Source organism: Lutzomyia longipalpis, chromosome 2 (genome assembly GCF_024334085.1).
Source record: "Lutzomyia longipalpis isolate SR_M1_2022 chromosome 2, ASM2433408v1".
NCBI lineage: Eukaryota > Metazoa > Arthropoda > Insecta > Diptera > Psychodidae > Lutzomyia > Lutzomyia longipalpis.
This window is the reverse complement of record NC_074708.1, coordinates 33,415,764-33,440,337: the sequence shown is the minus strand read 5'-3', so window position 1 is coordinate 33,440,337 and position 24,574 is coordinate 33,415,764. Positions and strand designations below refer to the sequence as shown.

Below are 24,574 nucleotides of genomic sequence, written 5' to 3'. Positions count from 1 at the left end.
TTACACCCTACTTTGTGGCCAATGTTTTTGGAGTATTTTTTCTATAGTGGGTTTAGATACAGTGCAATTTTATTACTCAATTCGCCAGCGAGGAGTTTCCTTTCTTCTATATTTGGTTTAGCCTCTTCAATCTTATCTAATCGTCTTGATATTCTTCTGTTTTCCCTGGCAAGGTATCAATTTTAACAAAAGAAAGAATCACTAGCTAAAATGGACTATTCGAACTCCAACAATATGGAATTTTTAAGTCTTGTTTTATCTATTGCGCTTGTCTATATTTTGAATTTTTTCAAGGATTATATAACAGCCAAAATTCTTACAAAATTAACATCTATATCTCTTAAAAATTAAACAAACTAATACAAAAAGTAAAACTTTCTGAATGACTTTTTAATTTAAATTGGATATTTTTAAATTTATTTATTTTTTCTAAATCCATGTTGCAAAATATTATGAGAGATATTTCCAATATAAATTTAAAAGAAGATATTCCACTCAATTTTACCCCATTATAAGAATCAGAATGAATAAAAACAATTTAAGCATACCTAAGAAAAAAATTCGTTTTCAAAACGTTGTTTTATAAAGAAATTCTCACGAGGTCAATCTTAAGTTAACTACATTTAACTGTTTAATTATTTTTTTTTATCTACAAGGAAGTAAAATTATCTTCATTCTTGCCATACTGGGGGTAAAAATAATATGAGATGCGATGTAGGTAATTTAAGACTTTTCCGTTCACGTGCCATCATTCCTCTCATCTTTTATATGTGTATATTTCCTTACCACCTCCACTGTGAAAGAAAAAAAAACACAAAAATCACTTCGAATGGTAATTATGCCCTAAATACCTGCACGTGACCCGAATTTGGCAAACAAAGTAGAACAACTTTGAGCAAGATGGTGTGGAAAATTGCAGAAATTGGGGAAAATATTGGACAGGTTGCAACATAACGTCGGGGTCGGTTGTGTTATAGAGAAAAAATGCTGAAGAGGCAGAAATGGGCGCGATTCACGAAAGACGCTCGATGAGTGGTGTAGCCAATTGGAGAGCTTGGGAGGAGCTACATTGAAGAGAGTTGCCATGGAGAAAATCTCAAAATCCACGCAAAATGCGCAGAAATGTGTGAGGAACGCAGGAAAAGTCATCATCAATGGTCTCACACAGAGAGATGAGAACTGGACACCAGCTCACGCTCCTCTGCATGTCCTCCTTATGCCGAAGAAGTTATTCCTCAAAGCATATTTAGTCGAGAAATTGCACAAGTTTGCATTTTTGTGCTATATATGAGACACTCACAACATCCCACTTGTGTGCTGCACATGTGATGCAACGCCATGGAGGACGTCACTGAATTTCCTGGGGCTTATGTGCGATTATTGCAGCAAGAGAATTTCCAAGAAATGGCCAATGTTTATAAAATAATAATTGATTTGCATCGAATTACACACCATTTCCAACTGCCAGTGTGTTTATTTTATCACGTCTGGTCAGTAACGTTGGTCTCAGCTTTCTGACGCCCAATTCTCCCCGAATGCCATCACCGTGAATGCTAACAACGTTATGTGATGGATGTTGAGGTGCTATTTTAAGAGGCATAATTCGCAATTTGAGGAAATTTCTCCATTTCCATGATTGTACCACAACTAAGAATTCCAAAGAATGTTGGCAAAAGAGAAAATATTCGGAAATTCTATATTTCCTAAAGCCGTAAAGTTTATTCTTCTCCAAAATATTCGTTTCTTGAAATATTTATTAAACACATTTTTTTTTATACAATTCTGAGATACTATATCTGGAGAAATTATAAAAATTGCAAAAGAAATAAGTATATAGGTAGGTACCTAAGATTTTTAATTAAAAATAAATGAATAAGCAAAGAAGTTTATTCATTTTGAGGTCTTCAACATTATTTAAGGAGATGGAAAATATTCCACAATATCATTGACAATTTTAGAAAAGAAACAAAAATTTTATATTCTGCCAGATTTTTTATTTTCGTAAAATTCAGTTTATAAAAAAGTTCGAAAAAATGTAGTTTTTATGCATGAAGCAATTGCTTGAGTCTCTATTTTAATTGAATATATTTTGCCTCGTGAATATAGAACTTAAAGACGATCATTCCTAGCAAGATAGAACTGATTTGACAAACAGTTGTAAAGCAGAAAAATTCCTATGTATTAAGAAAATTTTCTTTCCTTTGGGGAATCCTGCAGATTGAGAGATATGCAAATTGAATTAAATAGCCCCGGTCTACCCTATACATGAATTTTGATTTTTTTTTCAAGAAAATACTTACAATTAATGTTTTCTCTTTGAAAAATAAAAATATTGGGCCTAATTCAGCGACCAAGAAACCCTTGAAATTCGCTTGAAATCTTGAAATTTCAGTACAAAATTCAAAGATTTCAAGGGTTTCTTGGTCGCTGAATAAGGCCCATTAGGTTTATTTTTTTCTAGCTAATATGAACTAAATTAAATATTAGAATTTAGTATTTCATTTAAATAAAAAAATATACCTACTGAATTATAAAAAGGAATTATTAAAAATATTTTTATGAGTTTTTCATCGCGTCTTTTCCAAACCGTTTGACTTTTCTATAACGAAATATTTATCATTCTTTGAATTTTTCAAATTTTGCGATCTTGAAAATGAGTCTCGTTTATTTTAAATTTATTTATAGAACTTTTTTTTTTAATTTCAATGAATAGAAAAATTGTAAATTCCCAACACTTTTCTGCGAAATGATCATTCTGTTTTGTAGTATTTTTAAATTCCCTCAAAAGATAAATTAAAAAAAAAATCCTTTATTTTTAGTCTTGTTCCATATATTGTATACAGATTGTACATAAACATCAGTAAAAGATGTTTAATGATCAAAAAAAAATTCTGTAACTTTTGGTCTACCTGGTCAAATCCGGATTCAATATTCTTTTCACTGTCTTTGTTAGAATGCTTATAAGAACAAGGCAAATAAACTAGTACCGTATTCGTGAAATACTAAATAAACTATTTTATTTACATAAATATTTAATCTCGTACCCACTCACAATTTTTTTTTTATTAAAACCCATTGACTAATAAGAATAAATCTTCAAAAGTTTTAATGAATGAACAAAATTACAATTAAAATTGATTAGATTAAATAAGAAGAAAACATAAACTAACTATGCGCCTTGGAAAAAAATATTTTTAAAAAAATTACCAAAGCAATTCTGAATGATTTTATTCAACAATCTTGTGATGGAATTTTTTTTCAAAATATTTTCCCAAAGTTTTCCCTAAATGTTGTGCTTTCTTTTCCAAGATCAAAATAATCAACATCTCTTTCAATTCCATTGAGAGTCATGTGCGCAAAGCATCTCTTCATATCTTCATTCATAATTTCTACATTTGCTTTGTGATTTTTTTTTCTTTTGGTAAGGCTGCCAAAATATTTTTGCAGAAGGAGGACTCTCAAAGTGCTTTCCTCAGGGCAGCTCTGGGTCATTTTTTTGGGGGGATTTATTTGTATTTTTTTTTCAAAAGTGTGTTTTGGCAAAATATTTGTGAGAGATCCCTTATGAGGCATAAATGTTTTTTTTTTCATGCCGTTGGTATTTCATTGTCAAATTTTTGCGCGAAATTCATCAACATGCGGCACATGGGGGGATATTTTTTGTGTGTGAGGAGCTCGCGATAAGCCAGCGCTGGGAAATTACTCGAGGGAGGCGGGAGAAGGCAGAGACATGAAAAAGAAAAATTTAGTCGACCCGAGCATTTCTACGCCAGTCAGAACTCCGTCGAGTCCCGCCTGAGTCGCAAGTCGTGAGCAATTAGTCAGCAACAGTAGCTTGTGCAGTGAAGTCAATTCGACTTTGGGGTTTCTCCTCCAAGTTGTGATCGTTTAATCGTGCTTGCTGAGGGAAATTTTTCCACGCAGTCCCATTCGCGGAAATTTCTGTAATTTCTAAAATTTCCTAAATTGTCCCATTTTGGTGATAATTTAGAACGAGTGTTCGTGAGGATATTTTGTACTCCAAAGAGGAGAGAAAAGAAAGGAAAAGCCCGCGCAATTAAACCGCCTAAAACCAGAGAACTGTAGGCGCGTGTTTGTATTTTTTTTTCTGTACATCAAATGTGAGATGAGGTTCATCGGAGATACTATTTAGTAAACTTTTCAGGATGTTTAGTAAATAAATTGTCGCAAAGTGGCAGTTTAAAATTATATTGTGGAGCGCCGAAGAAAGTGAATGTGAGGAGTAATTGTTTGTTGTGTGTTATTTTAAAACATATTAATTTTCCACCATCGAATGAGTGATTGCTCCTCTTCTCCAGCACATTATCACTAAACGGAGTTCAGTGCTAATGAACAAAATAAATTGATATTGGATGTTCAGTGTGGTTTGTTGAGAAATCCCTGAATTTTGGGAAGAAAATAAGGAAAAATTTGCAAAAGATGAGTGTTTCATTTGATTTCTCGACTAATTTGATGTCCTCGGGGGCTGACATACTTCCACTGGATGGATCAATTCCATCTTATCAGGAAAAATGGTCATTGGTAAGCTCATTAATTACCTAAAGTTTTCCTTTATGCCCCAAAAATTAATTTTCCGTTATAAGTTCATTTTTTGTCTTAAGTATTTTAAATAGAAAAAAAAACGAATTTAATTTGAAAATTAAATAAAAAAGATTAATTTCTCAACAAGTTTTCACGAAAATCTCTACCCTGCAGCAGTTTTCATTTTGCACTCTATATAACATTTACAGAAGAAATCCCCGTGCAAATCTTGAGTTGATCTAAAAGCCAGACAAACAGAGATTCCCCCGAAGTGAAGAGGAAAATATCATCTTCCCATTTTCACTGTGAGAGCACGACAATCCCTCACTTTGGACAAGAAAGCCCAGCTGTTGTGTATATATCAAACTAAGCAGTTTTTAATCCCGAAAAACACCCACACACAGCCCGAATGAGAGAAAATATCGCATCATTCCAATTATACTCGCGGGTGTATGCCATCGAGTGTGGCAAAGAATGGGATGCTCAATTGCACTATTTTCAAATCACTCTCACGTGTCTTTTGTGTTGGTGCAAAAGTCTCTCCTCCCCCGCCCCCCAGAATCATCACAAAAGTGTCTGGTGGATATTCTGAGAAAACTTATCTCAATTTGCGACAGAATTTAATTTCTATTTAATTACCCACGAGCCACAAATTTTAGTCCGCAACACATAAATCATCTATAACACTCCTCCAATTGAAAAGCTATATTCTCACTTTTGTGGAAGATTTATGATTATATTTTCCAAATGAATTTTCTTCACATAATTTTCATGCCATAAAATCTTTGTTAGAACACTTTACAGATTATTTGTGTTCTAAAACACTTAAAATTGAAAATTAGCAATGATTTATAGGATTATGTAGGAAGAGAATCGGTTGCAGTCTGTGGAACAGACTGCAACCGATTCTCTTCCTACATATACACCTCACAGTCGTTAATACTTCTATCATTTATAGGATTAGCATTAGGATTTTAGAGATTTTGCATTCAGCGGTCAAATGAGGATGGTTTCGGTGGTTGGATTCTGCTGTGAGACGCAATCTTTCTATACCATATTTCTAAAAGCTTTTTTTTTAAATTATTTGTGCTGAAAATTTAGGAGAAAATTAAGTCTCATAACATTCAAAAAGAAAAGTCTGATGAAACACGAAACAAAGTTTTCATAAGAATTTTAAACGAATTGTTGGAAAATAATATGGAATAGTTGTGTTCATATCAGAATCTAGCCACAATCTAAAATCATTTTTTTGTCATTTAAAAGTTTTTTTTGAATTATTCAGATTTTGGTCTAAATTTTCCTGTAGCTCTTGTAGAGTTTCCAATTTGTCCATAAATAAAAATATTAAATAAATTAAAATGTTTAATTTTTATGCTTTCTAAACGAATGTAATGAGCCTCTAACTAATGGATAGGGTTCTTTTAAATTCAGTTTAAATAGAAATCTTTACAAAAGTAATCTCGCCATTTGAAGATAAGAAAAAGTTTATTTTTTGGGTTTTTGTAAATATTCGGCAGCATTCATTAAAAAAGAATTTTAGCCGTTTTAATGTCGTTTTATTTGGACTTTCAGGATGTCTCAAAATTAGAGAGGTAATTAGTTGGTGTTCCACTTCGTGGCCAATTAGTTGGTGTTCCACTTCGTGGCCAACACCAAGTATTGTAATCGTCGGAAAAACCGACCCCCTCAGATCGGGCTCAAACTTTGTATGAGCACGTTTTAGACATCCCACATTACGAAAATGGTGGTGGAAAAAAAAGTGTTCGCATTTTCAAAATCCAAGATGGCCGCCGTCCGCCATTTTGAAATACTGTCAACCACTTCCCTTACAGCTAGAGGTCTGAAATTTTAGTATGTTGTAGAGCTCAGTGAGACGTTTTCATCGACTATTCATACTTGAAAATCGGTCAAGCGGTTTAGCAAATATGGCGGCCTAAAGCAAAAAGTGTTTTTTCAATATAACTCGAGAACGGCTTGACCGATTTTGATCATCTTGGTATCAAATGAAAGGTTTCAAGAAGCCCTACAACTGTCTAGAACATTTCAAGTTCCAAAAACATCCGCAAGAGGCGCTAAAATCAAAAACAAAAATTGCCTAACTTTAAGGGACAATATCTCCGAATCCCCATTAGGCAAATCTTTTAAATTTTGATATGTTGTAGCCTGACTCAATATCTTTCACCAGTCCGAAAATGAAGAAATTCTATGTCGCCGTTTAGAAGATATCGCAGTTTGAAAAATTCTTGAATTTGAAAAGTTCTAAGAGCCATATCTCTTGAACGGCTTGTCCGATTTTGCTCAACTTGGTATCAAATTAAAGGTTTTGCAATTCTCTACAACTTTCTAGAACTTCAGAAACCTATAAAACCATTTCTTCGAGATAAAAAATGCCAAAAACTGTTTTCGTAAAACAAAAAGCCGCCATTTTGTGTTCTGGAGGTGACCTTGAAAATTATTGAAATTTATGTCAATTTATAGCCTGTTTTAATACCTTTCCAAAACTAATCAAGAAATTTCTGTAGGTCTTATAGAACCATAGATATGACCTTTTTTATCTTTCAAATTGCCGAATTTTGCAAAAAAAATCAAAATCTAATAATTCTGCTCACAAATTGCATTACAATGCATAAACAAACTTCTACACATTGTGGGACACCAACTCTTATAACTGGACGCGTTATGATTGACTTTTCATGAGTAATTATTTCGTTAATAACGAACTTCCCACAATGTTCTTACAAAAAACTTGCGAGATTTCTCTTTTTATCAAAAGAAACGTGTATATTGAACAAAACTGCTTGTTTTCTGAGAAGAAAATTCAGGATCTTTAGGCCCTAAAAAGGAGTTAACACCTGTGGATGAATAAAGTCAGATAGGGTTTAGAAAAAAGCTAAAAAAAACTTATTTTCCAGTAATTCTATCTCGAAACTTTTTCTAGAACCTTAAGCTTTATTTTACCCCTTGTTTTCCCTATATTTGAATTAAAATTAATCTCCAACGCTTTTTACTAAAGTTAGCATGTCTCAAATATTTTTTTTATCCACCTTCTCTTCTCAGAATATTCTTCCTGTTCCCAAACTAAAGCCTGAGAATTTATCAAGCATCGCCCATATAGGTGAGTTTGCCATTTTATTTTCCATTGATTTGTAATCGTTAGTAAATGAATCATTTAGAGTGAAATTTCTTCACAATGTGACTCCAAACAATACCCTTTTCCCGCCGCATAAATCAGCACAATGTCAAGCAAGAGATGAAATTTTCGCAGTCCCATGAAAAGCACCACATATTTTCATTTATGCATGATGAATTCCTACCTCAATTTCCATTCGCATATTCATCCACCAAATCCATGCCGCAATGACCTCATTTGCTATATTGGCATTTTGTGCAATAAATGCAATTTGAAGGAATCATCAACAATGTAAAAAAAAAATGACGACCATTAAAAGCCCAAAGTGTGGATGATTTTTAATGCGCCTTTCTTTTAATAAAAAAAAAGTTCCCCCAAAAGAAACTCGTCGTGTGTGGTGTATTTGTTAATTTTCTTTTGTACACATTATTGCATTCGGTAGTGGGTCAAATTAATGCTGAATTTGATGAAAAGTGAGACAAAAATACAGAAAAATTGGACAGTGTCGTCATTTTGGGATTCACTTTTCGTACCAACCCGAAAAATTACATTTTACTCAAAGTTTAATCGCAAAAAGAATTTATTTTAAGCATAATCTCTAACAAATTGAACTACAATATGTTCGGAATTTTCATGGGGCAATTTTCTATGATTTCATCGCGAAAAGCAACTTGCAATTTTTCTACAAAAAAGAAATCTTATCAAATGAAATTTGATAATAGGGTCAGTGGTTCAAATTGCGCAAAACCATGTTAAATATTTTTTTTACTATATATATGTATATGGGGAAGGCATGAGTTCATCAATCCCAACGGAGTCACAGGAAGACCTAATGCGAAGAAGAGATTTTTTCAACATGAGGAAATAATATTTTTTTATTATCTTGTGATTTATCAAGTTCCACCGTATGAACCAGTCAAAGTCCCTTCTCCAATACCCACAGTCATTCAAAAGCTTCATGATGTTGAGCATTCAACGAGGAATCATGCCAAAAATGAGGAAGTATCGTCTAATTTGCAACCTGAAGAAGCTCCTGTGACTATTAGGTCAGTACCGCAGAAGTGGGTGACTTTGGACAATTTTAAAATTATTTTCAAACTAATTGGGTTAAGCTTTTAGGGATTTTCTATTATTTTATTGATTAATTTCAATGATTTGGGAAAAAAATTATATTGTACTGAACTAAGAAAGGATCAGAAAGATAGAAAACGATCTGTGAATAGTTTTTTTTTTTTAAAGATTTAATTTTAGATAAATTATCGAAGAGAGTAATAACACTCTGTGTCCAAAGTTACCCTTTACTACTGAATTTTCTTGAAATTCTTAAAATTATTTTTCTTTTAATTTTTTTTTATTGAAAACAGTTCTGCTTCAACAACAACGACATCCATTGCTACAACGGAAAATAATAACGACCCAAAACCACCCTATAGCTATGTAGCTTTAATAGCAATGGCCATACAGGTATGACTTCCTCTAAATTACAAAATATAAATTAATTTTTACTTTTTTAATTAAATTTGTGATCAAGAGCTCACAATGCTTCCATTTTGATAAATTTGATTTTTATAAAAAAACAAAATAAATAAAATAATTTTCCAACAAAATTTTCAATTAATTTCCAGGGAAGTCCAGGAAAGAGGGCAACCTTGAGTGATATTTACAAATATATCATGAACAGCTTTCCATATTACAAGAAGGAGAAAAAAAAGGGTTGGCAAAATTCAATTCGACACAATTTGAGTCTCAATGAGTGCTTCATTAAGGTCCCCCGTGAGGGTGGAGCCGAGCGGAAGGGTAACTGGTGGACCATGGATAGGGATTGTGAGGAAATGTTTGAGAAGGGAAACTACAGGAGACGCCGCAGAATGAAACGACCCTACCGCAATAATGGACCTGCCTATCAAAAATTCTACAATCCTGGCCCGTATTCTGGTAATCTGAGTGGTCGAGCGATTTTTCCACAAACTCCATATCCTACTTTCCCACACTACGACGCCACAGGTGGTCCCTGCACGACTTGGATGCCATCATCCCAGTTACCCAACTATCCCACATGTGGGGGTCGTACGAGCTATCCGTATGGGCAGGTACCACCCTTGGGTACAGCCACATGGACAACGCATTCTCAGATCCCCCTGAAGAATGCCCCCCAAAAGGGTGACTTCTTCGTGGATTTTCCACTACAGCAGCCAGTTCAATCCGTCGGCATTAATTCCTACAGTCCTCTTACCAATAATATTGGTAAGATTTCGAATTCATTAATTTTCCTTCTTATGCAAATTAATATTAATTTTGAGGATATTGTTCTTTTTTTCTTTTTAATTTTGTAGTTTCTGGAAGTTCATCCCCAACATCATGTGTCCGTAGGCATTTCGATACAACCCCCTATCCCTACTGGACGGATACGACGAGTAAGTATGGAAAATTGCAATTTTAAGTGTTCAATGTCTAAAGTGTGGCAAATTAAAATAATTTTCTGCGCAACAATCTCCAGCTGCTCACCCACATGCGATAAAAGAGGAGTGCATTAGTCCGGTAAGCCAGATGAACGTGACTTCCACCGAGCAAACTTATCAGAAGAACTATTTGGGCTGCGATTCTTACTCGTCAAAGACACACCAAGATTGAACAGATATGAGGTGTCGGAGTGTACATAGTGGTGCCTCACTACGCGCTAATCTATATTAATTTACTTGAAAATTGTTATTTTTCTCAATTTTGCATAAAGACGATTTGTCCCGTATATTGAGAGATTGAGAGAATTGTTTAGAAAATCCCAAAACTCTCAATTCACAGAGATTGTAATTGAATTGATTTGCATGAAGTTCACCAGTAAAAATTTATGTCTAAAATTTTGATTCTACGTGATGTGAATTGAAAGGTCTCAGTGTCTTTCCAGCGACGTTTCATTAAAGTTTTTTTTGTTAAAATAATTAAAAATTATTTTAAAAAATTTTATTCATTAATCTCGCGTTAAAATTTTATTAGAATCTTCACTTCTTGAAAATAGTTTCAGGATAAACTGTGCTTCTTTGAAGAAAGAAAGAAACAGCTAAAAGGAATTAAGATTGCCTAAAGAATTAGGGCCAATAAGGAAGAATTCTTGGTTAAAAATCAATAATTTTCTCATGAAAAAATCTAGCAAAAGTTATAAGAATAAACATAAACTACTGGTGATTCCTTCGTCAATCAAATTAAAATTCTTTTAGAAAAAATAATCTTAATTAATGAAACTCTTCCAAATTATTTTTAAATTGCTCCATCTTGTCCATTTAATTAGTTTAAAATACAGTTTCGTGCAAAAAATGTCTCATCAAATGAAACGTGATTTCTGTGATAGGAAAAAAAATGTTATTTTTAGGAATTTAATTTGTGCGTGAATTTTATGAATTTATCTCCGGAAGATGTGAGCACACCTGTTTTCACTCTTGTACCATCGTTTATAAAAACCCTTCAATCTTTCCGTCCAGAATTAATATATTTCTTAAAACATCCCCTTTGTGTGTGTGTGCAGAAATAAGAAGAAAAAGCACAAAAAATTCGTTTAGACGAGCTTAGCATCGTATTTTACTTAATTTTGTTACAAATTTAATATATCGACTATCAATGGTGATGTATAAGATGAGAAAAATGTGTATAAATAAAGAAAATTGAGACGAAATGTATCATTTTGGAATGACAAATGGGGCGATTGGGACACAATTTTCTACTTTAGGACCTCTAGGATGGAAATTACATAGGGGAAACATTTGCTCGCGCTCATCAAGATTACTTCTATGGGGAAAAGAGAAGCTATAGTTTTGTTAACAAGTTGATTGTTCTAGTGCGGTTAATCCACAGAATTTTCAGGTGAGTTTTTTGAACTTTTTTTTTATTAATTCTTTTATTTGTTTTTTGAAATCTAAAACAATAAGATTTGTTGTAAAATTGGTTCAAAAATTGTTAGTGAAGAAATTATTTGAGTGAAAAATATATACATAAATAGGAAAGAATAGTCTAAATCGGACCCTTATTAAGATTTTTTTGGGAAATACGATTTATAATTTAATTTTCTTAAATTAGCCTATATTAGCCCTCTAAATTTTTACCTTGGAATAAGATTAAGACTAAGGTAAATTAAAATTAAAACGGAAAACAAAATTAACTCGATTTAGATTTTGAATGGTTTGAATTGATCGAATTTAAAGCTGAATTCTAAAGTCAAGTTTTCAAAATATTTTTTTTTATCGATAACAGTAAGTAGTATTTTTACAAGAAATAAAACTTCAAGATTGACCTAAAAATTTAGGACCTATTTCAACTATTAAAATTAAGAGAAAACTACTGCGGAGCATCACTGTAAAACTTTGTGATCATAAATCAATTTTTTGTCCTTATTTGTAAACTAAAATTCCATGTTTGAAATTAATGTTGAAAATCCATCAAAAAGTGTGTCGATGGTGCTCACCCTCGTGCTTAGCCCAAAAGGAAGGAACTAATTTTTGCGACAAGATCGTAAATTAATATTGGTTTAGCAGGCAAGAAGTCACCACATTTCGGTCCAGCCCAGGGATTCCGGGAGAGTGAAAAAAAATTAATGGGTGACAAAAATGTCTTGTGCCAGCAAAATGTGTTTTATAATAAATTAAATGGTCATAGCCGAGAAAGAGATTTTAAGTTGCGCGTCTTTTTTTTGTGTAACCTCGTCAGTGGTTGTCGCTCTCCGCGCGTCTGTGCAGCCTAATGACCAATAAATCACACTTTTATCGACCGTTGAGGCATATTTCTCATGCAAACGGGAGCACATATTTGAAATATAAAATCATTGTACGTCAATAAAACCCGGAGAGTGGAATTGCTGATCCTTACTTCATTTTTGTTTTTTTTTAATCTTTGTTCCTGCATCACTCCCCATCGACAATCTCAGATCGTGATCTTTCTCTGGTATTTGCATTCCTTATGATTGCTCGAAAAGATCGTCATAAATGTAGCTCCCAACATTCCGAGAGTGGGGTAATTTTTTTTGTAACGTTTTATCGCGATTTCCTGAATATACTCTGGCACATTTACCATATTTTGAAAAATAAAACTACATACTACAGAAAAATATTTAAAAACAAGGAAATATTGGCTCTTGTCTGTACATTGCAGCCCCGCATAAAAATCGCATATTGCACAATTTCTGTTTGAGAGAGCTATGTGATTTCCAAAGTGGGTCGTTTAGAGGTAAATATTTGTATTAACTTTGCAGAAATTATTGATATTTTTGTAAATAAAGAAGAAAAACTTGAGAAACAAAGAATTTCCGTTTCTTTTATCATTAAACTGAATAATCCGCCAGAGATTTAAATATTTGATCCCCGAGGATATTAAATTAACATCTTTAATTTCCTAAAACACCAAAAAATTAAAAAAAAAAACTTGAAGTGGTTAATTGGAATGAAATAAATTTTCTTTTTTCTTGACTTTATTTTTGAACCAGTTTTGGGGATACACTGGTGGTTCATATGGTAAATATAGTCTCACAAGATAAAACGGTTTAAAGGAAATTTTAATATTAAACGGCCTAATATTTTTCTTTTTGTTATGAATTCTTCTAAAGGAAACTTGAGTTTATTAAATAGTTTTTTTCATTCATTTTTTTACATTACATTAAAAGCCTTTTTATAAATACTTTGTTCAAAATTAGGAATCAAAAGAGAAACATTTCATAATAATATCCACATCTTTATACTTAAGTGTAACATTCTTCAGTTTTCACTTTAAGCCCTTTTAGCCGATATTGGGATTTTCCATAAACACCGGAAACAACGATTTCTAGTTTATCAGGAGCGCAATTAGCCGAGCTATCGCTGTAACCAAAATTTTCTCGTTTCCGACTATATGGGAAAGTCCCAAAAGTCTCAATATTGACTGATAAAATGAAAAAAGTAAATGATTTTGTAGTGTGAAGCCCCACTGTATGATGAAGAAAAATTTCTTTCTCATAACTGAAAAAAAATCAATGGGTCGAATTTAGACTGTTTCCCTCTACTACGGGTTAAGATAAATTCATTAATTAATTCGAAAGATAAAAAAATAATAATCTGGCAGACACAACAACTTTGCAACCTACACCGCCCATACAAACATTTTCTATTGATTCATAAATAAATACATAACACTTGATCTTTTTTGATTCCACTTAAAGTTTCTTCTTCAAGTGAAATGAAAGTTTTGCTTTAAATTATCATTTTTTGTATAAGAGAACGTGGCCTAATTCCGAACTCCTTCGACCTTTTTTCAATCCGCTATTACTTAAAGCGGTTAAAACTTTAAATGTAGTAAGTTATGGGAGTAAAAAGATCATTAAATGGGCTTTAAAATGGTACCAAATTTAAGAATATTGCTTTTCATTTTATACCATTTTTTCTCATTCTGCGCTGACCTTTGGAGATCGGAATTAGGCAACGTTCCCCTAACTATTTTCTCAAAAATATTGTGCATGAAAAGTTTTCTAACGACTGTTGTCTTTTCCAATGAGAAAAAACTCGAAAGAGTAGTCTTTTAACAGAAAACACTGCGTTCTTCTTCAGCGATGTTTTGACAAATTTAACGTCATCCTCAGACATGAGTTAACTTACAAAAATGATTATAAAAATCAATGTCATGCGTTAGTATTTTGCGGTTGCGATTCTATCTTCAGAAGATCACATCTTCAGTTTTTTTTTTTAAATAAAATGTCTTTCTTGTACGTTATCTGAATCAAAGGTAATGCAAGACGATTATTATATGAAACAATACTGTATTTCTTAAACAATATTAACAAACATTAACTCAAAAGAAATAAATAATTTTTTTAAAATTACAACTGAAAGATTATAAAAAAAATTTAATCGATTAATTCTAAATACTCTCCTTAAAGTTTGGAGCAAAATTGCGATAATTAAAGGGGAAAAAATATCTCTCAAGAACATCCGGAAAAAGTACGCAATTGCGCTCATCTCTCTTATCAAATCAAACGATAGTCGAGCCATTTTGGGGCTAAAAGTTCAAGATTGTTCACAGCATCACTTGGATTTATTTTCGTGAGAGAATTCACGAAGCGAAAAAAAATCTTCCTCGCAATTAATCTTATCAAATCGCATTTCGAAGCTAATCTGTGTGGTGAGAGGGAATTTCAGAATTGTCGCGCTATGTATGTGACTCTCGTGGCTTAAATTTATTTATTAAGAAAAAAAAGAGAAACATCTCATCGTGTGGGGAATGAGCTCAATAATAGCAAATTTAATTATACCAACAATTTACCAAACATGCCGAAAAGTTTACTAAACAAAATAGTGATTATTTGTAAACAAATTTAAAAAATTGTATAAACAAGAAGCAATAATATATAAATTTTCAAACTCTCACAAATAAAATGATGAAAGATCATCGTGTTGTGAGATGAAGAAAAAAAAGTACATTTATTATTTTCTCCTCATTGTGGGGTTTCTCGGAGACATGTGAAAATACGATGAATGAGGGAAACGTGGTAGGAGACGGGTATGCCGCAAAGCGATGAGCTGAGGAGTTTACAAATAAATGTCCAAAATGATTGTAAATCTGTTTTGAGAAGGAGATTAACTCAAAAACACAAATAATTATTTGTGAAGTGTGACAAATTAATTTAATTACTAACACTTCGAAATATTTAGCAACACACCAAGAGGGTCGTTAGGGGATATGTATTGAAAATCAATTTCAATATTTTCCCTCTTGAAGGATTTTTCAAAAAATTTTCTTCATCAATAATGCTTCTGCAGATGCGCACCAATGCCGCACATTTCTTTTTCTGTTACATCAAGTGATACATGTAAAACAGCTGGCATAAAAGTGCGGTGGATTTTTCGAGAGAGCTAAAGGCAAAATCAAGAGGAAGAGACAATAAAAATAAATCTTCGAACCAACCAATTTCGATTCACTAAATTACTTTTCCAAGCAATTTTTACACAAAATTGCTCAATTTTTTTAAAGGTTTTTCTTCATATTTTACTCATTTAATGTATTCTAGAAAAAATCCTTAAAATCCTTTTTTATTCATAAATTATATTGTAGGGGAGAGTAGGGCAAAGTGGTGTTAAAATTAAATTGATAAAACCCAAAAATTTTAAAAATATATTTAGAAAAAAAAATAGAAAATATTATTCAAACGATTTTCCGCCACTTTGACTTCCCTCTCAATATTTAAATGAATTTCAGATATTTTTCCCACCCACCTGCGCTTCTCCACCACCACGAAGATTGGATGGGGAAATAAATTTATGCTGTATAGCACAAGGATAGATTTTAGTGAGCTGAAATTGCTCGGAGTGAAACTTAAACCTAATTATGCATTACGATAAATTGGATACGAACCTTTGGACCGCCGCGAGCAATTGGCGGTGTCGAATTTCAAGACTTCCTCCTCGCTCTCAATTTTCCTGTTCACGGATCCAACTCCAGCCATGATGGCGAACAAAACTCACATTTTGCTATTTTACTTCTTCTTCTTCTTCTGCCACTTCAGCTCATTTCATGGGGGTCAATTCACTGGAAAAGCTACAGAGAATTGATTTTTTTCTTCAAATAAATAGGATGGAGTGGGTGGGTGTGAGTATTTTGTGTTAGAGGTAAATCCTACAGTGGTGCCTCGCAGTATGACGTTTTTTATTGTTGAGGCTTTTACGACTTTTGAAAAGCGATTAATTTTTCTCGTTTGGTGTATTTAAGGAATAAATTAGTCTAGTAAAAAATTTTTTTAGATTATAAATAGAATCTAATAAATAAAGAAAGGTCTGTTTGTTGGTAATCAGTCGTGTTCGGCTATACAAATCTACACCGTTTGACCGAACGCGATGAAATTTGGCACAGAGGCTCCTTATATCAAGCAATTCCAAATGGCCGTATTCATTTTCCCCCCAAAGCCCTCCTTCAGGTAGCCCCCATATCAATCTTATGCTTTTATGCGAATTTTTGAGTTTGGCGCCCGTAATGTTGTATGAAATTGATTTCTCCTCTTTGTAAATTTTTCTTTTGGGATTGATAGTGGCCCCAATTTAGTGGGCCTGGGGTGCAATGGATAGAGCGCTTGAGTGCGCATCCAAAGGTCGCCGGTTCGAATACAGGACCCGGCAAACGCACCCCATCCGCCAACGTGCAATTAAATCACGTTGACCGGTTAGATCAGGAGATTGATACACTCCTATCCGTAAAATGGCCCACACGTGGTAGTATCTCGCAAGCCGCCCATTACTTCTCCGCAAGTGGAACAACAACATAATAGGGCGGCCGGCCCTGTTCCTAATATGGGACGTAGTGCCAAAATATATATAGTGGCCCCAATTTACTTATAAACCATCACAATTTTTTCTCGATAAAATTGGAGCGTAACGACAATTTACATCGTCTTAAATAAGTTTTTTTTATCTGAAATTAGGAAAACTTTTAACATTTTGTTAAAGCAACTTTCGCCGGTGTTTATTTTCTATTTTGAATTTCCCTCAAGTTTGACGCTTCTTTTCTAACGTTTGACGTTTCTTCTTGTTTAATTTTTTTCTAACGTTCAACGTTTTGCAATATAATGTTAAAAAAAATTCCATTTGAAATTTTTTCGTTTGTCTCAAACGTGTTAGGATATGAAATTCATATGAATGGTAGGAGTTTTAAATATTTTACGAAGATAGAGAGGAGTTAATTTCATCAAGATCGGATCAGTCGTTTTGTAAAAGTTCATTTGCCTTAGCAAAAATGCGTAATTTATTTTATATAGAAGATTTTTCGTTTGTAATCATCTCTCTGTTAAACTCTTCTTACGCATAAAAACTAATTGGTAAAAAGAGTTAATCCGAGAGATAATTAAATGTAAGTGTTAAGAAAGTCAATTTACATGAAACATTCTCTCCGTTCAATATTGCAAAATATTGATACCGAGATGAAACATACAAACAAGAATGCCATCTGCGGCAATAGTTAGAATTAAAAAACGTCAAAACGTCACTTTTGTCAAATTTCCATTATTGGAAGATTGTTCGAAAAATGTGTTAGAGAAAAAATCCAATATTTCCAGTATTTTCTCTCCCAATCTCAATTTCTCACCATCGAGTAAAATCAAATCATTATATTGTGAAAGTTGTATTTTGTTTATATCAGTAAAGTTAGTTTTGTAAGAAAAGTACTTGTGAACATTTAATTTGTGCTCTCCTCGTGGTTGGTGATCCATCTCGTTTGGGGCGCTTCTTGGCAAGGAAATAGGATCACTACGGAGAAATTGCATGCCCAGAGGACCATCCACTTCAAAGGATCAGGAGAACGATCTGCAGACACAAAATTTTTGCTCCTTCGGGAGCCGCATTGGCTCTAATTGCATTATTGTGTCTTTAAAGGTTGGTTACCTGAAGATTGCATCTGTGAAGAACATCTAGAGTTCAACCACTAATCATTTTACCATATCTTCTAAAGGTACGTGGCGACCCCCCAAAGAACGTACAGCCCTACTTTGCATACAGTCCACTAATTAAATTATTGATCATCTTCTCTAAAAGGTACGTCATTATCATTTTGCTCCTTCGGGAGCCGCATTGGCTCTAATTGCATTATTGTGTCTTTAAAGGTTGGTTACCTGAAGATTGCATCTGTGAAGAACATCTAGAGTTCAACCACTAATCATTTTACCATATCTTCTAAAGGTACGTGGCGACCCCCCAAAGAACGTACAGCCCTACTTTGCATACAGTCCACTAATTAAATTATTGATCATCTTCTCTAAAAGGTACGTCATTATCATTTTGGTACTTCAATCCGGGAAGTGCAGATTGTCACTTCCGGAGAACTGTCGCCCGTACCGGAGTCTTTTACTCGTCAGTGCATCTGAGCAACATGCCGAACAAGCACGTACGAAGTGGATACAAGGGCTCCTTAACCAACATCAAGAATGCCTTGGATCGTCTTGAGGAAAGTCCTCAAAATCTCAGAAGACTCGGTGTGAGAAAGGATCTGGAGGTTCATCTTGAGTCATTGTCAAAGTTGATCCCGAAATTCCAATGTATTCAGCGAGTCATTATTGAAGAGCAACAGACTGAGGAGGACAGGGAATCTGAACAGGCGGAACTTATTGCATTTTTGAGTGAGTGTGATGCAGTTGAAAAAAGGCTCATTGACCACATCGCTGACATCAGGTTGAGGCAGGAAGCATCCACTATGCAGAGTGGCTCATTCTCGGGAACATCTGCAGGCACTCCATTGTTGTGTGAGATGATGCGCGAGGAGAGACGGGCACAAGAAACGGCATTAGAACGGATTCTAAAACAGCAACAAGAGAATTTAGTGGCACTTTTGGGGAACTTCTCACATGCTCCGGCACCGCAAGTCGTGGTTTCTTCCGCAGAGGGAGCCCAAGGCTTCTCTCAAGGTGGCATCAAGTTAGAGGCAATAAAAATACCCACCTTTGATGGCCAGTATGTCAACTGGCAGTCATTCCAGGACTTGTTTGGCAGCATTGTGGATGAAAATTCTACTCTCTCAAATGCTCAGAAGATGCACTACTTGAAGAACGCGCTGGTGGGTGAGGCAAAGGCAGTTATTGAGCACATAGCAGCGCGAGGCGAGAACTACGCGGAGGCATGGGAAGCTGTGAAGGGAAGATATGACCACAAGGTCAGCATTTTAAATTCTCTTCTGGAGACGTTCCACAAGCAGCCTGGAGTTAAGGGGACGTCAGCAGCAGAATTGAGAAAACTTCACGATACGTCCCGCAGTATTCTCAATTCAATCAAATCGATGCAGGTTAGTGGACCAGACCCTTGGATCATTCATGTCATTTTTGAAAAACTTGACCATGAGACACGATCGCTGTGGATTCGTGAGAATAATGATCCATCAAGAATTCCCACTTGGGAATGTTTTGACAAATTCCTTTCGAAAAGATGTACCGCGCTTGAAATGTGCCCACCAGTGAAACAAAGTGTACCTAGTAATAACCTCAAAAAACCCCCAATTAAGCCTTCAGCAAAAAATCAAGTAACTCATATGTCTGCTATTAATGAAAACCGCGACTTATGTCCCGTTTGCTCAAAGACAAATCACAAGTTATTTCGATGTAATAAATTTAAGTCATTTACTGCTGTGAAAAGACTAGAGGTGGTGAGAAATTTGAAACTTTGTCTAAATTGCATTGCTGATAGTCACGAAATTAATGCATGTACATACCCTCCTTGCAAGCATTGTAAACAGAAACATAATTATTGGGTGCATGATGCTTTAGTGGGGGGAGTTGGAAGTACTACTTCGCATGTGTTGCAGATGGGAGAAAGTTCAAGATCTGTTAATGGCAATTCTTCGTTTGGTTCACAGGGAGAGGTGTTGTTAACATCCTCTACCAACTGTGGGGTCATGAAAGAGTTGAAAAACAGGAGGGTACTGTTGAAAACAGCACAAATATTGGTCTACGATGTACATGGAAAGCCACACGTATGCAGAGCGTTCATTGATGAAGGGTCGCAAGGTGATTTTATATCCGAAAGAATGTGCGAGATTTTGGGCCTGAAACGTCATCCAATCAACGAGATTGTCAATGGTTTGGAGCATCAGAGATCCAGTCCGCGCTTCGCTGTGGAGACTACTATTGCGTCAAGATTCACTGGCAAGCCATATGCATTGTGGTGCAGAGTTGTAGACAAGGTGTGTGCAAATTTACCCAACTGGCCAGTACAGAAGAAGGATCTTCGCATCCCATCGGGCTTTGAATTGGCTGACCCGCTTTGGTATGAATCAGGAAAGGTTGATCTCCTCATTGGTGGATATATTCTAAACGATATACTGCACGATAGATCACATAAGCTGGGTCAGGGACTTCCTGCTCTCAGAGGTAGTGAGTTTGGATGGTTAGTCTTCGGCAGTTGGAACCAGCAGCCAATTCATACTTCAACGGTGGGTAGCTATGAAATCACATGCAATTTATCGACTTTGGCAAGCATTGACAATGGGTTGAGAAAGTTCTTTGAACTGGAAGCAATTCCCAACTGTGAGTCATTGTCTGAGGAACAAGAAGAAGTGGAGAATCACTATGTTGCTACCACAAAGAGAACAGAAGAAGGCAGATATGAAGTTGAATTACCTTTGAGAAGCGATTACACTCAATTGGAAAACAATCGTTGGAAGGCAATGCAAATGTTGAAGGCGGTGAAGCGACGATTAGCAGGAGATCCGGAATTGCGGACCGAATATGGAAAAATCTTCGAGGAATATCTGAAATTGGGCTTCATTGAGATCGTTCCAGCTGAAGAAATCCATCGGCCAGCTTATTATGCTCCGCATCATTGTGTCATTCGCAAACAGGCAACCTCCACAAAGGTGAGAATTGTGTTCAATTTCAGCGCCAAGTCTGACTCTGGCTTTAGTTTGAATGATAAGCTGAAAATTGGCCCTGTTGTACAGCCTGATTTAGTGTCAATCCTTTGGAGATTTCGTAGATATGCGATTGCAATGTCATGTGATATCGTAAAAATGTATTTGCAGACACTAATTGCAGCAGCGCATCGAGACTTCCTACGCTTTTTATGGGAAGAGACGCCAGATGGCCCTGTGGTGGACTACAGATTCCGCTCTGTCTGTTTTGGAAATGCAGCCTCACCGTATCTGGCCACACGCTCATTGAACCAATTAGCACAGGATGAAGGACACAAGTATCCCAAGGCTGCAGAGGTTGTGAGGAATAACATCTATGTAGATGATTGCCTCATGTCAGCACCAACAGTACAGGAAGTCATTGAAACGCAGAGGCAACTCATTGAGATGTTCCGGACGGCAAAACTTGAATTGTCAAAGTGGCAATCTAATTCCGCACAAGTACTAGAAGCATTGAATAGTGATCAGGAAAATCATGAGCCAATCCAACTGTCAGGAGATGAAGTCAAAACTTTGGGACTCTCTTGGTATCCGTTGGCCGATGTATTTCGATTTACTGTGGCTGAAGATTTGGATCCTACAATGACAACCAAACGTACAATGATGTCTGTTATTGCCCGCATTTTTGATCCAATCGGTCTTATTGGCCCAATCGTGCTACAGGCAAAGATGCTTCTTCAGAAAGTGTGGAAGGAAAACCTGGACTGGGATACTCCTGTAGAGGGCTCAATCTTAAAGGAATGGACTAGCTTCATTTCAAATTTGCCAGCTGTTCAAGACATTAGGATTCCACGATGGGCAGCAACAATTGCAATATCAGTCGAGGATCAACTGCATGTGTTTTGCGATGCAAGTCTCTTGGCTTATGGAGCAGTGATTTACTTGGTTTCGCGAGACTCAGAGGGAAATAGATCATCCTGTATGCTTACATCAAAATGCAAGGTGACACCAATCAAGGGTGAATCTAAGAAGAACAAGGTAGAGAAGGAAGCCCAAGATCCAGAAGTCACAGTGCCCAAACTGGAGTTATGTGCTGCAAAGCTGGGAGCACAGTTGATGGAGCGTGTCCGGACAGTCTATGACATCAAGCCGGAAAGTTGTTATTATTGGAGTGATGCAATGGTTGTTCTTGGACAAATTCACTCCAAATATGAGAACAAACAGGAGGTTTTTGTGCGAAACAGAGTGAAGGATATCAGAGCGCGGTCTGCACCATCCCATTGGAGGCACGTATCGACCCATGAAAACCCTGCAGACATTCTATCAAGGGGAACCACACCAAAGAAACTACAAGAGTCTCAATTATGGTGGAATGGGCCAAAGTGGTTACTCGGGGGAGAAGAAGCATGGCCAGCTCCATATCACCAAATACTACAGGAAGATTCACATGTGTTGACTATGGCTGCTGCCACAGATCAAGCTGTTGCAGAAGAGAGTTCCGCGGGAGCAGATGCATTCACATTCATATTGGAAACTGCCACAGACTGGCCCCATGCCAAAAAACTAGCAGCATTTGCAATCAGGGAGAATTGTGATGAAAGTTTTGATGCGGAGAAGGTGAACAATGCTGAATTTTCCATAACAGAATTGAGAGAAGCAGAAGATTATCTCATCAAAGAAAACCAAAAAGCGAATTTATCAGATGTATTTCAAGCAATAAAAGAGTCAAAAATAAATAAATTCAAACATTACAAGTTTCTCAGGTCTCTTTGCCCATTTATTGACAATGAAGGAGTCATACGAGTTAGAGGTAGATTGCAGGAATCTGAGGAGGAGTACAATGCCATACATCCTAGACTTCTCCCAAAAGGCAGACTCGCGAAATTGATAGCGCAGCATGAACACCTGAGTCTGCAGCATGCTGGCCCGGAATTGTTATTTGCTTCACTGAGAAGGAAATACTGGCCAATAGGGGGAAGAAATCTGGCGCAGCAGATCTATAGAACTTGTCACGTGTGCTATATGATGAGACCTAAGGCAGAAGAACAACTCATGGCAAATCTACCGGCTGCACGAGTCACCCTAGTGAGACCTTTTAGGTCAGTAGCCATGGATTTCGCAGGCCCTTTCCATATTAGAGTCGATCTCTTGCGCGGCACAAGGAGTCACAAGGCATATTTGTGCATCTTCGTCTGCATGGCAGTGAAGGCTGTTCACATTGAGGTAGTCAGTGCTTTGACTACGGAGGCATTCTTGGCAGCATTCAGGAGATTCGTTAGCAGACGGCGACGTCCATCCCAAGTGTACGCTGACAACGGGAGAAATTTCGTGGGAGCTGAGAGAGAAATCAAGCTACTCTTCCAACAAGAGGAAGCACAAAGGATCATCAAGTCTGCCACTTGTGATGATGAGATTGAATGGCACTTCCAAACGCCGTCAGCTCCGCACCATGGCGGTCTCCATGAGGCTGCTGTAAAGTCAACAAAGTACCATTTAAAAAGAGTGGTCGGAGAAGTAATTTTGAATTATGAGGAATTCACTACAATTGTCACCCAAGTAGAAGCAACTTTGAATTCCCGACCTCTCACATATGCTTCCGGATCGCCAGCGGATCCACAACCATTGACTCCTGGTCATTTTCTCGCACTAGGCCCGATGAACGCTCTGCCCGATCCAGATCTCAGTGAGCTAAAAGTGGGAAAATTGAATAGATGGCAATTATGCCAAAAGATTCATCAAGATTTCACAAAGAGATGGAGACAAGAATACCTACACTCCTTGCAGCAGAGACTGAAATGGACCGACGTTAAGGAGAATTTGAAAGAAGGAGACTGGGTGGTGCTTATGGAGAATGATTTGGCATCTGCAACCTGGATGATGGGACAAATTACAAAAATATTTGAAGGAAAAGACGGAATGGTACGCACAGTCGAAGTGAAAACAAAGAAAGGAACGTACATCAGACCCATCACCAAACTAGCCAGATACCCTAAAGAAAGGATATGGGGATCACCGACCCAACTCCCCCCCCCGGAGTGTTAAGAAAGTCAATTTACATGAAACATTCTCTCCGTTCAATATTGCAAAATATTGATACCGAGATGAAACATACAAACAAGAATGCCATCTGCGGCAATAGTTAGAATTAAAAAACGTCAAAACGTCACTTTTGTCAAATTTCCATTATTGGAAGATTGTTCGAAAAATGTGTTAGAGAAAAAATCCAATATTTCCAGTATTTTCTCTCCCAATCTCAATTTCTCACCATCGAGTAAAATCAAATCATTATATTGTGAAAGTTGTATTTTGTTTATATCAGTAAAGTTAGTTTTGTAAGAAAAGTACTTGTGAACATTTAATTTGTGCTCTCCTCGTGGTTGGTGATCCATCTCGTTTGGGGCGCTTCTTGGCAAGGAAATAGGATCACTACGGAGAAATTGCATGCCCAGAGGACCATCCACTTCAAAGGATCAGGAGAACGATCTGCAGACACAAAATTTTTGCTCCTTCGGGAGCCGCATTGGCTCTAATTGCATTATTGTGTCTTTAAAGGTTGGTTACCTGAAGATTGCATCTGTG

At 35.9% G+C, this 24,574-nt stretch overlaps 5 protein-coding genes across 5 annotated transcripts in view; 4 read left to right on the top strand and 1 right to left on the bottom strand.

Moving 5' to 3' along the window:
• The window catches only part of LOC129790123 (WD repeat-containing protein 19), an 829,031-nt gene that overhangs the window by 25,987 nt on the left and 778,470 nt on the right, over positions 1-24,574 (top strand). The gene's annotated exons all lie outside the window — the stretch shown is intronic.
• Positions 1-24,574, top strand: part of LOC129790155 (protein O-mannosyl-transferase TMTC2-like) — a 433,518-nt gene that overhangs the window by 158,559 nt on the left and 250,385 nt on the right. The window lies entirely within an intron of this gene.
• Positions 1-24,574, bottom strand: part of LOC129790211 (serine/threonine-protein phosphatase PP2A 65 kDa regulatory subunit) — a 620,353-nt gene that overhangs the window by 532,847 nt on the left and 62,932 nt on the right. The gene's annotated exons all lie outside the window — the stretch shown is intronic.
• On the top strand, positions 3,772-11,336 carry LOC129790290 (forkhead box protein I1-ema-like). Its single transcript, XM_055827733.1, has 7 exons — positions 3,772-4,542; positions 7,600-7,657; positions 8,571-8,718; positions 9,037-9,136; positions 9,298-9,916; positions 10,006-10,086; positions 10,170-11,336. The coding sequence occupies exons 1-7, from the start codon at positions 4,441-4,443 to the stop codon at positions 10,301-10,303; spliced, it is 1,242 nt and encodes a 413-aa protein (XP_055683708.1). The 5' UTR covers positions 3,772-4,440; the 3' UTR covers positions 10,304-11,336.
• Positions 17,528-24,037, top strand: LOC129791261 (uncharacterized). Its single transcript, XM_055829330.1, has 3 exons — positions 17,528-18,195; positions 18,264-21,001; positions 21,167-24,037. The coding sequence occupies exons 2-3, from the start codon at positions 18,530-18,532 to the stop codon at positions 24,035-24,037; spliced, it is 5,343 nt and encodes a 1,780-aa protein (XP_055685305.1). The 5' UTR covers positions 17,528-18,195; positions 18,264-18,529.